Source organism: Caloenas nicobarica, chromosome 4, assembly GCF_036013445.1.
Source record: "Caloenas nicobarica isolate bCalNic1 chromosome 4, bCalNic1.hap1, whole genome shotgun sequence".
Taxonomy (NCBI): domain Eukaryota; kingdom Metazoa; phylum Chordata; class Aves; order Columbiformes; family Columbidae; genus Caloenas; species Caloenas nicobarica.
In genome coordinates, this window is record NC_088248.1 from 64,978,454 (window position 1) to 64,991,178 (window position 12,725).

The window sequence follows — 12,725 nt, forward strand, 5'->3', positions numbered from 1 at the left end:
GACTAACCCCCTTGGCAGCAGCTCTGCTCAAAAGGACCTGGGGACCACGGGCTGAACAGAAGCCACTGGTGTGCCCTTGGTGGCCATAAAGGCTAACAGCGCATCGAGCTGTATCAGGTTAAGTTAAACTGATGCACAACAGTCATCATGAAATGGTGATCATTGCAGTAAGCCATATGTCCTCTCATACTCCTAAAAATTCAGTTTTCATTGTTGCCAGTGGACTGAGACCAGCAGTCAGCCTGAGGTTTCAACAGTGATTGGGTATTAATGATTGATGTCTATAAATTGTTTTTAAATTAAAATATAGTTGGGTCTGTTGGGGTAAGTTGATAATCAAAAGAAAAATATTTACTGTCTATGTTATCATTTTGTATAGGCACCTGGAAGAGAACAAGGTTAGTATTTAATAATACAATATTAATTTGTTGTCTTTCATATTCCAAGAACAAAATATTCTATCATTAAAATTCCAGCTGAAGTAATCAGTACAGGAATGTGACGTCTATCCTGCTATATAGCATCAGGCCACTGGGCTCTGTGTTTAAATAAGGAAGAGACACCCCCCAGGTATATATCTGCTGAGAAATGAGAGATTCAGAGTGACCTCAACTGTTGTGGAAGATGTAGTGGAAAAAAAATAATCTAACTTGGCATTAACTACAGCTATTTGGGGTACCACATTTGTTCTAGGAAATCAAAGTCTTAAGGTTCTGGGGAAAATAAGAGTGCTGGAATGAAAAAAGAAAAAAAACAAACTAAAAAACAAAAAACAAAACCAAAAACAATCAAACAAAAAACCTGAAGGAAGGATATCCTGAAAAGACCAGATTAATCTGATCTGCACACATAACATCACCCTTCTCCCTATCTTCCTCCTCTCCCATAATTTGAGGGCGAGAATTTTGAAAGACAGTTTTTTTGAAAGCTTTAAAAAAGCCCCATCTTTTAAAAACCATGTCAATTCTTCAGATACATGTACAGCTTTGAAAAAACAGCTTAAGCCACTTGCTGTGTATGCATGCATGAAGGTCCATGAAAAAAATGTTACTCTGAAATACTTTGAAGATAGATACAGGTTTTTTATGTTGCTTATACTTTTGTGTTAATGAGTTCATAATTTCCTCTGACATTTTCTTTCGCAGATTAAGGCACAGTTTCCTGATTTTCAGCTAGAAATAGTACTGACTGCATTAATGCATTCACTGCCTATCTATCCTGTGCTATAAAAAGGATTTATGAACCCTCTATATACTTCCAATACAGCATTCTACATTATTTACCACTATCTTAAGCCATATTTGGCATCGGCAAAACCTGTAACATTCAGTAGTAGTATAAATGTTTCCCACTGAAATAATCAGTTGACTCATTTTAGCCAGACTGATTGCAGCTTGCTAGGTTTTTTTATTGAACTGCCATACATGAATTTAGTTTAGTTAATTTATTTCACTGGAGTTGCTAGATAGAGTCAAGTTACACATAAGTGGAAATAATAAGTTCTTATTCTTTTTATTCATAGTTACAGATTTGGGGAAGAAAGCTGAAACACCTTTTCAAGCACAACAGTATACACCAAAGCATCGTTCTGAAGCCAGGTAGGAATATAAGAATTTCTTGAGTTTGTACTGGATGTTTCAAGGACTAAAGATTCTGTCCTAGAAAATCAGACTTCACTATGCAATAAAAGATGGTATCAGTTTCTGATGCCATGTAGTGATATATTATGTTTTGCCCTGATGCACAACAATAACTGCCTTTAGGAATTGCTTTCAAGCTGTTGTAATTGCACATTCAATTTTTATCCTTAATAGCATACTACTATATTACATTTTTGCCTCCCTATCCATGATAGGGTGTTAAATATACTGTATAAAGAAGCTCTGCCACCTCCAGCCTCAGCATTTCCTCTTCCCCTTATTTTCAACTGTTATATACAAGGAAACATACTTGGCTTTTCAAAGGCCAATTATTCTTCCATAGAAATCTGCCACAGTTCCTCCTATTTTTCTTTTCTAACCTACACAAATCTTTCTCTTCTAAATGTGCGTTTAAAACTATATCCTCCTAAAGTACTCATCAAAAAACCAAAAGTATAGGATAAAGTATAGGAAGTATATGAATGATTTAACATCTTTCCTAGACAAATACTGAATCTCTGATCTAGCCTTGTTTACTATGATGGCATTTCTCCAAGATAAGATTATTGTCTGGAGTAAATGTGACAGTATGCATGACCCCAAGTATTTTGTTTCTTCTTGTGTGGTACCAGTGGCTTTGTTATGTGAAGTTATTTGGTCAGTGCTCTTCCCAGTGTATCCATTCTAATTAATAGCACAACAAAATACCAGCTGGGTAGTCAGCAGTGGTCTAGAAAATCAGAAAAGACAGGGAACAACTGCTCCCTGAGTCTTCCGAGAAAAGAACTGGGAACATCAGGTGAAATTAGCAGGGAATGGGCTCAAAATGAACAAAAGCAAATTGTGCTTCACTACACATGCAGTTAAAATGTGAAACTGTTGCCAAATACTCTTGTGGAGAGTAAAAATTGATATAACTTCAAAAAGTGGCTGTTGAAATTCATAGAAAACTGTAAAAAGATACTAAATACAAAATTACCACCCAAAACCCAGGAAGGCCCAAAGCTGCAATCTACAGTAGAGGAAGGGGTATTCTGGGGAAGCATTGCTCTCTAATTTGACTCTTACTTAAATACTGTCGCTAACAGAAGTATTTTTCTGATGTTACTTTCATTCATTGCTTTTTTCCTAGCCTTCAATGTATGCGGAGCTCTAAAAACGTTCACAGCTCAGGTAAGAACCAGAGATTGCTTTGAAAACTAAACTAGACGTAGCTAAATAAGAAATGGATCTGTGTGTACGTCTACACTGGGAATTTTCACTCTGCATAGTTAGTGCAAAGAGATTGTTGAATAAAGCAAGCACAAAACAAGTAGAACAATGGCACGGCCAATTGAAGTGAAGAAACAAGCAGAGTTCCTTGCCCGGCTATACCCCGTGCCTGGTGCAAGCTAAGAAATGCCCAACCTGGAATGGGAGTGTTAGACCACTGCAGATCTCACACCCAGAAAAGGAAGGGGATTTGGACAAGCTACTGAAGGACAATGGGGAGAGGAAGGGAAAGCAAATTGCTTGAGCACACAAAGAGACACCCACAGAGACAGAGCACACTGTGAGCACAACCGCCTCTGCTCTTCCAGGCAGAGATGCAATCAGCTGGGCTAAATGGAGGCTACAGATGTTCAGGACATTACAGAGCAGCTGCTATGGGTTTAATGCCTTTGTGTAAACTAACAAACTGATCTTTGAAGAAATTGCTCAGGATTTATCCCAGATTCCTAGAGGGAAGGATTTATAAACGGCGGGAACCAAGACTTCCCCTGGACAGTGTAGTTTTAGCTAAAGGAATGTACTGGAAGCCAACATTAACACTGGTGGGTGCCCTGCCAAGAAACACCCTGTGGTACAGCTTGCCCAGGCACCGTGGCAACATCCCTCTGCTCATTTGCCCTGGATTTCTGTCAGATTGCCCAAACTGAATGCCACACACAGGAGCAGTTTCACTACATTCATACACACACTGTCTCTCTAATCTTGAAGACAATTCTTCTACAAGGACTATTAAAAGTTGTGTTAGCTTTTTGCTGTCATATCACATTGTATCTGTTGTCCACCAGCCCCTCTACCTAATTTATTTTAGGAAAACACAGCCTCATTAGTGTTTAATTGCAAATTGCATGTAGCTCATCCCTACCTTTCTATATATTTACACCTGCTTTAAAAACCCAAAACAGACAGAAAAACACCCCAGCACCTACTGACAGACTTTTGAAAAGCAAAATCCCTATTAAACAAACTTCATGATAAGAATTGTGTAAGCAAAAGAAAACACTTATGATTCTCTTGTGTAAATACCATTTCCTTTTTTAGAAATGCATACTAAAGATAAAAGATGCAATAAAGGAAACTCTCTATTTGTCTTACGTAAACAGATGCATTGATAAAGAGGTGTATCTTAGATGGAGTACATGTAAATAACATGACCTGGGTCTTTTTAGTTTTTTGAATGTCATTAAATTGCACCAGCCAAGTTACCTCACACTGTGTCTCCATTCCTTAAAAAGAGAGTTCATACCCTGGGAGACCCAGGGGCTTTGAGGACTGAGGAGCTATAGGAATCATCCACGCCGGTAACTTCCTACTGTTCTTGACTACACTTACTATACTTTTATATCCTCCTTTAAGTGCCTCTGCAAATGCCCTTTCGTATCAAAACCCCTACGCTGTGCCAAAAACCTATGAGTTGCATAATGTGAATTTATGGTAAAAGTAAATAACGCCAGGAAGAATATATGGACTGGACTGTTTGTTCAGAGCAAGCAGGACCCACCTTAACTTTGGTCATTGCCAAGCTAAACGAGTCCACCTCGCCCAGCTTTGTTTCACAGCTCCTTGACTCCGGTGGTGGCCCCTCACTGACCTACTTCTGGTTATCAACATCCTTCCTGTGCTGGGGGTCCAATTCCACATACTCTCCTCTGGGTACCTACAAAAATGTCTGTCTCTACAGAATCCACAAAGCTTATCTAGGTCTCTGGTTCCTGCTGTTCTCAGTCAACCCTCGGTCTTTTTCCTAGGTGCCCCACAGCCATCTCCACTTCAGGCACTTCCTACCATCCCGACCACTGCTGTTGGTCATTCAGGCTCTCTGGGACAGCACAATCTCCTTTTCCCTCTATAAATTCCTTGCACTCATGAAACAATGGGGACAGAACAAACAAGTGGCCTTTTCACGTGCTATCCTATAATTTTTCCTTTCAAGCCCGTGTTAGGATTAAAAAAATATTTAAAGAAGAAATACTAATTTTATTAAATTTATACAAGTATCCTTTTTTACTCTATGTAAGTACATATTTCTCTCTGATATTTTTAGCTTTTATTGTTGAAAACAATGATTTTCTGTTCAAAAATAGAAAACATTCTTCATTAGTTTCTCGGTGAGCTGTTGTTAACCAGGCCCAGACCATGAGCATTGCAAGAGAATTTTCCACTTCTTGTCCCACAATTTAAAACATACCAGAAAAAAAAAATTACAGAATATACACAGCACCAGTCACAAAGCAAACATGGTCCTAGCTGTGGAGTCTCTTTTTAAATATAAAATATCTGGAGATAGCCACCAGAAATGCAATGTGATCACAAATGCCAAAATCAGGATGCAATAAGCTGAACAGTGACATACTTGCATTTTGACAATTCAAACTGGTTACAGAAACACAGCATAAATGTCTGGTCACAGACCCTTTGAACAGTGACTTCATTTTTGAACGGACCACAATTTCCTGCCGAAAATCATGGCTGTTCATCTGCTGAGATCAGTGGATGTTGTTTACTCTCTTAAAAACAAACATAATGCTGTAATAAACCAGAACATGGTACATGTATGCATGAAATAGTGAAACACAGTGAAAACTACTATTCTTCTGTAAAAGAATGTCTCTCAAGTCAAATTTCTTCAATATTCTGTCATATGCCATGTATAGGCAGAAAAATAATAAACTGATAGAGCATGAAGAATCGATAAAACGTAATGAAATACTGCTTTGGCAAACACTACTGTCTCTTGTGACAGTAACCAGAAGGAAAAGATGCAAACCATTGATAACCACATTTTTCTCATTTACTCTAACAATAGTCACTTGGTCATTTCTCCCACCAGCATTGCATGAAACAAACAAAAATGCTTTCTGTTGTAAAGCAGGATATGATGGGTTTTTATCTTCAATTAACCATTCTCCCCCCATGCTGTGTTCCTGCAAAGTGCATTTTGATCTATACACTGAAAGTCCACTACTGCATTTCCCAGGCTGTTTCTGCTGCATCCTCAGGGAGCTCAGCCCGAGCCTCTCACATTACCCCATGCTCCGTGTTCCCATCCCCTGAACCCACACGGCTCCCCAGTGACGTGGCGAGCTGGGTCCAGCTGGGAAACAGCAGCCCTAATCTACAGACGATAATCACATTTGCTTTGGGAGGATGGTTTTCAGCTACCTAAGCTCCCTCAGTCAGCTGCCTCCCCAGCAGTGCAGTGCGGAGCTAGAACACGCACCCGGGGGGCCACCACCTTCATCTTCTCCTTAATGCCACACCAACCTCACGTCTTGGTCCTAAATTTGTTAATTGAAACAAGTTGCCAAGCCGACTGAAATTCATCAGCATCTGAATCCTTTAAGTTTTCAACAGCTTGGTGGAAACAATGCTGGCTGGCAATGGGATGACAAGGGGCTTTAATATGACTCAACAGCAGCTCCAATCCAACACAAAAGGTAAAAGAACAGAATGAACCGTTACGCTTCTAGAATGCAAAAGTCCCATATTTATTATTTTATTTAGGATTTCCTATGTTATTAATAGCTTATCTTTAATTGTTTTTTGCTATGTTTATGTGCTCAAGAACTCGGCAGAGTGATGTCATTTGAAAAACATCACGAAACTAATGTGTTAAATCTCTTGGGGCATGAATCTGAAAGCACTGGCGTTGCATTAGCACAAGACCAGTCATAACTGACAGCTCTACATTTAAAAGGTGCATATCACAATACTGTATTTCCAAGCTGTAAATGCTATTCTCAGACTTACTTAGTAAAAGTGATAGGGTAAAATGAAACTATAACTTAGGTTTTAAAAATACAGCTTTTTTCTTCTGAACTTACTTTTACAGGATCCATGTCATATGCAGAGAATTTGTCAGTGAAGAGGTCACCATCTCCTACACCATACACAGCACCCAGAAATAAATCAAAACATTCACTTGTAGAACGGGAAATGCAATCTCCTACCCAACCCATTGAAAAGGTAAAGAACCCTTCGCTTCATAAAGAGACAGGTTTTTAGAAAATTGGGTTATCACTATAGGGCACACATACAACATAAGAACTGCTGTTTACTGAAAACATTTCCCCGAGAAGTTAAATGGTCTGAAAGCTGTGGGTATTCAGCATCCCTGAAAACAGTCCAATATGAGCTCTTGAAACCACATAAGAATTTACATGTCTAGTTTTATTCAGATTTCCTAACAGGGTATCTCGATATAGATGCATTGCAATTATTTTTATAAGCTGTGCTAAATTTGCTTTAAATGCAGAGTAGATATAATCTGTTCGCACTGCATTTTGCTTCTGCCAGCTGTGGTTAATTTCTATACACTGATTATGCTGTCTTAAAATTAAGGATTTAAACAAATATGAATGGTACCTTGGAGAATATGATCGCCATGAAGCAGAGAAGGCACTGTTACTGGAGAACACTGTAAGTACAATTTATCTCAGAACATGGGATGTAAGCTCTTGGAGAAAATGTCTGTAAACTGTTCACAATAGCTCACGGGTTTTTTTGTGAACTAACCATACAATCAATAATTCAAATCTGTGTCACACAGGATGAGACATTCTTGGTTAGAGATTGTTCAAAGAAATCAAACGCTGAACCATATGTTTTGGTTGTCTACTATGGAAGCAGGGTATACAACATTAAAGTACGTTTTCTGGAAGAAAGTCAACAATATGCACTGGGAACAGGGCTCAGAGGAGATGATGTAAGTAAAATCCCATCCAACTTTATAGTCTGTTGCTTTTATGTCACACTTCACAAGTTCTTAATACTAAAGATTAGTTATAAACTCTCCCACATAACAAATCTGCTATTTCATTAAAGTTTCTTTTACAACGCTCTCATTTCAAGTACATCTCAAAGTTCCAAGCAACTTCAAGATAATGATTTAAAACTGAATTTTGCATATCGTGCTCAAATTCAGATTTCAATCAATGTAAAAATTTCCTCAGTACTTATAATCATAGAATGCTTTGGGTTGGAAAGGACCTTAAAACCATCTGTCTGGTTCCAATCCCCCTGCCATGGGCAGGGACACCTTCCACTAGACCAGGTGCTCAAAGCCCCATCCAACCTGGCCTTGAACACTTCCAGGGATGGGGCATCCACAGCTTCTCTGGGCAGCCTGTTCCAGGGCCTCACCACCCTCCTGGGGAAGAAGCATTTAATAATACTTCTATCTACTCTAAGTAAACACTTGTAAAGTAAAGAGTTAAACAGTCCTCCTTTTCCAGGTATACATATTATTTTAGCACATTTTTAACTTGTTATAATATCAGCAGATATTTTAAAATATATACCATTTCACATATCTGACAGCATGGCCTGTCGCTATTAATGCTGCATAAAACCTCTAATTGTCTCTCATATAGCAAAAGGGGAATAAATATCTTCGAGAGAGAATGAGACGAAAGTTGTCATGGATATTCAGAAGCCATTAAATCCTGTGAATCCCCACCAGCCTTTCTGATATGCTAAATTTCAATTAGAAAATCCCCTTAGATTAGCAATGCTATTTTACATAATAAATTCAATTATATTCATGATGAGTCTAATTCTTATTCTACCTATAAGGTTAAATAACAAATACCATACCTGCATGTCTTTCACACAAGAAAAAAAAAAGTGAAAACTGCAACAGTCATCTCTCTAAAGATGTGATACTCAAAAAAAAAAATTAAAAGAAATTCAAAGAATGTTCATCTGAGCATGAAATTCAGCATAAGGGAGGACCAGCTGCACAGCAAAAAAGCAAAGCAACAAACTACTAGGAGTGTCATTAGCTATGTAAATGACAGACAGAAATCCAATTAAGGTGAAGCAGCAAAAGCCTCTGTAGCTGAACCTTCAACTACATTTTTTTTCTGTGTGTCAATACTTTTAAAACTTATCTTTTCTACAGACAGACCTAAAAAAACTGAAATCAAAACTGAAATCAAAACTGACCCAAGCTAACCTGATAAATTGGGCAGGTACAAGACTTATATTTGGATTCTTATTAGAAATGGTGGAATAGGATTCATGAGTTTTCAGAGATGAGGGGGCAACGTTTACTGGGAAGTCGTTCTTCAGGAACACTGGGGTTTAATAAGGAGGGGAAAACATCCTTGTTCAAGCACACTGAGGTAGAAGGGTAAAACGAATGAGAACTGTACTGCAGGTACCATCACCCTGGCATTGCTGTAGGAAAACACTGCTCTTCTGTAAAACACTGTCTGCATTTCTGAACCAACTCTCCCAGATTTCCTGGAGTTTTAGAATTATTTAGGGAGAAGGCAGGTTTAGTTTTATGTGGTTCTTACATTGTTTAGCCTTGCTGTAATGGTCCTGACTAAAAAAAAATTTTTTTAAAAGGCTCAGATTAGAAACAATGACTGACTAAAAAAGTTGACTGGAGCTGAAATACAGTACAGTACAGGATAATGTAATATGTATACAGAACACTACAGAATAAAGACATAACACTAAATGTTCATCTTTTAACAGATTTCACAATTAAGGCAACTAGAAAATCACCTGAAAAATTCGTAAACAATTTGGACAATTTTTACTGAACTAAAAGGAAGGAGAACACAATCCCTTCCATCTCAAGAATTATCAAAACTTATGACTTTGTTGCTTGTTCCAACTTCTGCACAGAAAGTATGTATGTTAAACAGTGGGTCTGGACTGACAACAGTCAAATCGTAAAGTTACAATTCCAGAATAGGGATTTCAAGCACCTAGTTAATAACAGTATACCTAAGACCTGGCTCTACCAGGCCAAATCTGTAATCACGACGTGTTACCTTAAGCCTTCTTTTTTAATGTTGAGTATTGTTTCTCTTGAAGTCAGAAATCCTCCCATAGATCAACTACAACAGAAAAATCTCAGACTTGCTTTCCTAGTCAGTGATGTGCAGTACCAGGGAGCCACAGAAAGAAATGACAGCACCTCACTTCTGTGCATTATTCTTAGCAGCAGATGTGAAAATAAAATTAACACTAGACTGGGCACGAAGCATGTGCAATAATGAACAATCAACGGCATCAACCTCACTCAGCAGAACTACTTCCATCTCAGGCACTCTGAAAGGATTCCCCAAAAATGCTCTTTCCTGAAAACAGTCACCTCAACTTCTGCACGTTGCTTAAAGTTTTTATCTCAGGAGGGTGACAACAATTTGTAAGGCTGCGAGTTACAGCAAAATTGCTGCCTATAATTTTCCAATGCTTGTTAAATTGCTTTCCAGTGTGCTCTCAACTGTCCTTCCCTTTGTTACACCACATTTTGCGTACGCAATGCAGCCAGCTGCTTTGTCTAGGTTAGCCGATTATTCCTTCTTCACCTGATAAAGAGAATGCAACTTAAACAACAAACAGGTGAAGACCTACTAATATTTCTACCCCTGTTGTTCATTCTATTCAAAGGTTCAATCTTACTGATTTTCTGCATCATGTTTTCACTTTTGGATTAGTCTTTTTCCATCCATTAAAAACTTGGGTTTTTCTTACACATCATTATTCAAAGTTTTCACTATCCTGTTGCAACTCTTGATTTTTCATACACAGTTTACAAGGTGTTAACACTTTGTATGATGAAAATACTTTTTATTAACGATTTTTTAAAATGTATTTAATTCAACTTTCCTGAGTGCATCATTAGCTTTCATATAGCCCTTGAAGGCCAAAAGGTGGGAAAAATGCATTGATCACCATATATCTATTTTAAAAATTTGTCACTTCTATGTCAACGTGAAAAAAACACATTAACTGTTAGTAGAGCTATATCTTTTGCTAGCAATTTAGCCACAGATGTTCACATCCACATACATATTTCATATCCTACACTGAGCTCACTAAGGGACAAATCACATAAAGCTATAAAGACCAGACCCCTAAATAGGACACATGAGAAATTTAGGCATTTACATTCAAACTGCTGTTCTGAGCACCCTTTACTTGGCTGTTGCCTTCCCCCGCTCCAATTTCAGTATTAAAGATCCAGAGATACCTGTAATGCTGCTGCTTTTCATATACACAGTTCTTTTGAAGATAAAAACAAAAATCAAAAAAACTTGCTCACATTTAAAGCTGATCACGACACAAAAATTAAATATTTTTCTTATCACCTTTGCAAAACTAGATCTGTCACACACAAAATACGAGTTTTTAGCATGTCTGCAGTAGTGGGCTCAACTCACGATGCAGTAACTAAAAGGCAGGAGTTGACTCCTCTTCAGCTTAGTGTGTGTTTTACACAGAAGCTTAGAGCACGGCCCAGCATGTATCTCTGGATCTTGCTGTTCTAGCCAGAGATCTTTTCTCCATCCCCACCACTCCTTATCACTACTTGCAGCTACTTTTATTTTCAAACTGTTGGTCATACAAGTCACATCGATTCAACTCAGTTCATTTCCAAGTGAGATAAATGGATCAGCTCCAAGTACCTTCATCAGCCACTAAACTGGTCTGACTCGTTAAGAGTAGATGAGGGAGCACTTCCACTGACAGTGTTACATCAAAAGTTGCCACCAGGAAAATGGGCACAGTGAACACCCATCAGGGGATGCTAATACTTTCAACTGAGAGATGTCTACAAGGTAAACATCTTGTCCACGGCTTGAACAACAGTTCAAGGACAAACTGGTCTCATTCAGGATGTGTGACATAGTCCAGAGTCCCACCACCACCCCAACGCAATTCATAACTACATCTTTCATGAGCAGTCCTTGAGACCCTATTCCCGTCTCCCAGAACAGCCTGGAGACCAGGACACAGGACATTCCTAGGACAGCGGAGATCAGTTTGAGTCTCTTCGGACAGTGAAGGGAAACGAACAATTCTGCAGTATTGAATTTTCTTCATCTTTAAGTCCTTAGGTGACTTTACACCTCGCAAACTGGGAGGTTCCATTAGAAGGGCCAAAGACAAAGTTCTGGATCATCAGTGGTACAATGTCTAAGTCAACTTCATGTTCTAGCAGCTATGAAGAAACTCAGAGGTCAATATTTTAAATCCCACTAAATAAAATAGGAGTACCCGATGAAATAAAATATGAAAAAAGAATTTTCGCCCCATTACCAAAAAGCTACAGCTTAAAGGTACAGTGATGAATATAATGTGACGTTTGCCAAGTGAAACGAAGTTAAAGTTCTAAAGCATATTAACAATTACAGTAAGACTTTTAAACTTTCCAACCATTAAAACACATTAGAAAACAGAAAAAGAACTGGTGCTGATAAAGAATAAATTTAGAATTAAAAAAAAAAGTTAGGATTACTATGGTATGACATAAAATACAAACCAGCTTTGCCTAGTCTTCTAGTAGCAATAGTGACCTTGAACATAAGGCAAAGACAAAACAGCAAAGTGGAACAAATGTACACAAGTTACCAAAACAAAACTTCAAAAATTAGCACACTGGTTTTGAGATCAAATAGTTTTCATCTTAAAATAATACAGGAACCGTTACACCAAATCACTGATTTAATCAGATTCTTGTTATCAACTAGGTGTGATTCAGGTGGAGATGACAGAGACTACCATGAGATACCACCACACACGCAATGAAAGTTGATGCTTTCGGTAAATGTGAAATAATGTAGATACAGGATAAGTATTAACGACACAGTAAACTTGCATTACTGCGTACAGCTCTAGCGATTTAATACTAGTGAGTCAAAGAAAAGCTCAAGAGGAGCAACAGCGGTGTGATGACAGTTTAGTGGCATGATGAGAGTTTACAAGTTACACACAGCAAAGGGAACTAGTTAAATTGTTAACCAGCAGAATGGCAGGACTAAGAGACTCCCACCAGGACATATGAGGATAAAC

At 38.2% G+C, this 12,725-nt stretch overlaps 1 protein-coding gene across 1 annotated transcript in view; it reads left to right on the forward strand.

Annotated features, from left to right (window-relative positions):
- Nucleotides 1–12,725, forward strand: part of CLNK (cytokine dependent hematopoietic cell linker) — a 30,115-nt gene that overhangs the window by 16,620 nt on the left and 770 nt on the right. The window contains exons 10-15 of the mRNA XM_065634781.1: nucleotides 380–398; nucleotides 1,523–1,598; nucleotides 2,773–2,813; nucleotides 6,742–6,875; nucleotides 7,251–7,328; nucleotides 7,459–7,614. Coding sequence (XP_065490853.1) covers nucleotides 380–398; nucleotides 1,523–1,598; nucleotides 2,773–2,813; nucleotides 6,742–6,875; nucleotides 7,251–7,328; nucleotides 7,459–7,614 — 504 coding nt within the window. The remainder of the gene's footprint in view (nucleotides 1–379; nucleotides 399–1,522; nucleotides 1,599–2,772; nucleotides 2,814–6,741; nucleotides 6,876–7,250; nucleotides 7,329–7,458; nucleotides 7,615–12,725) is intronic.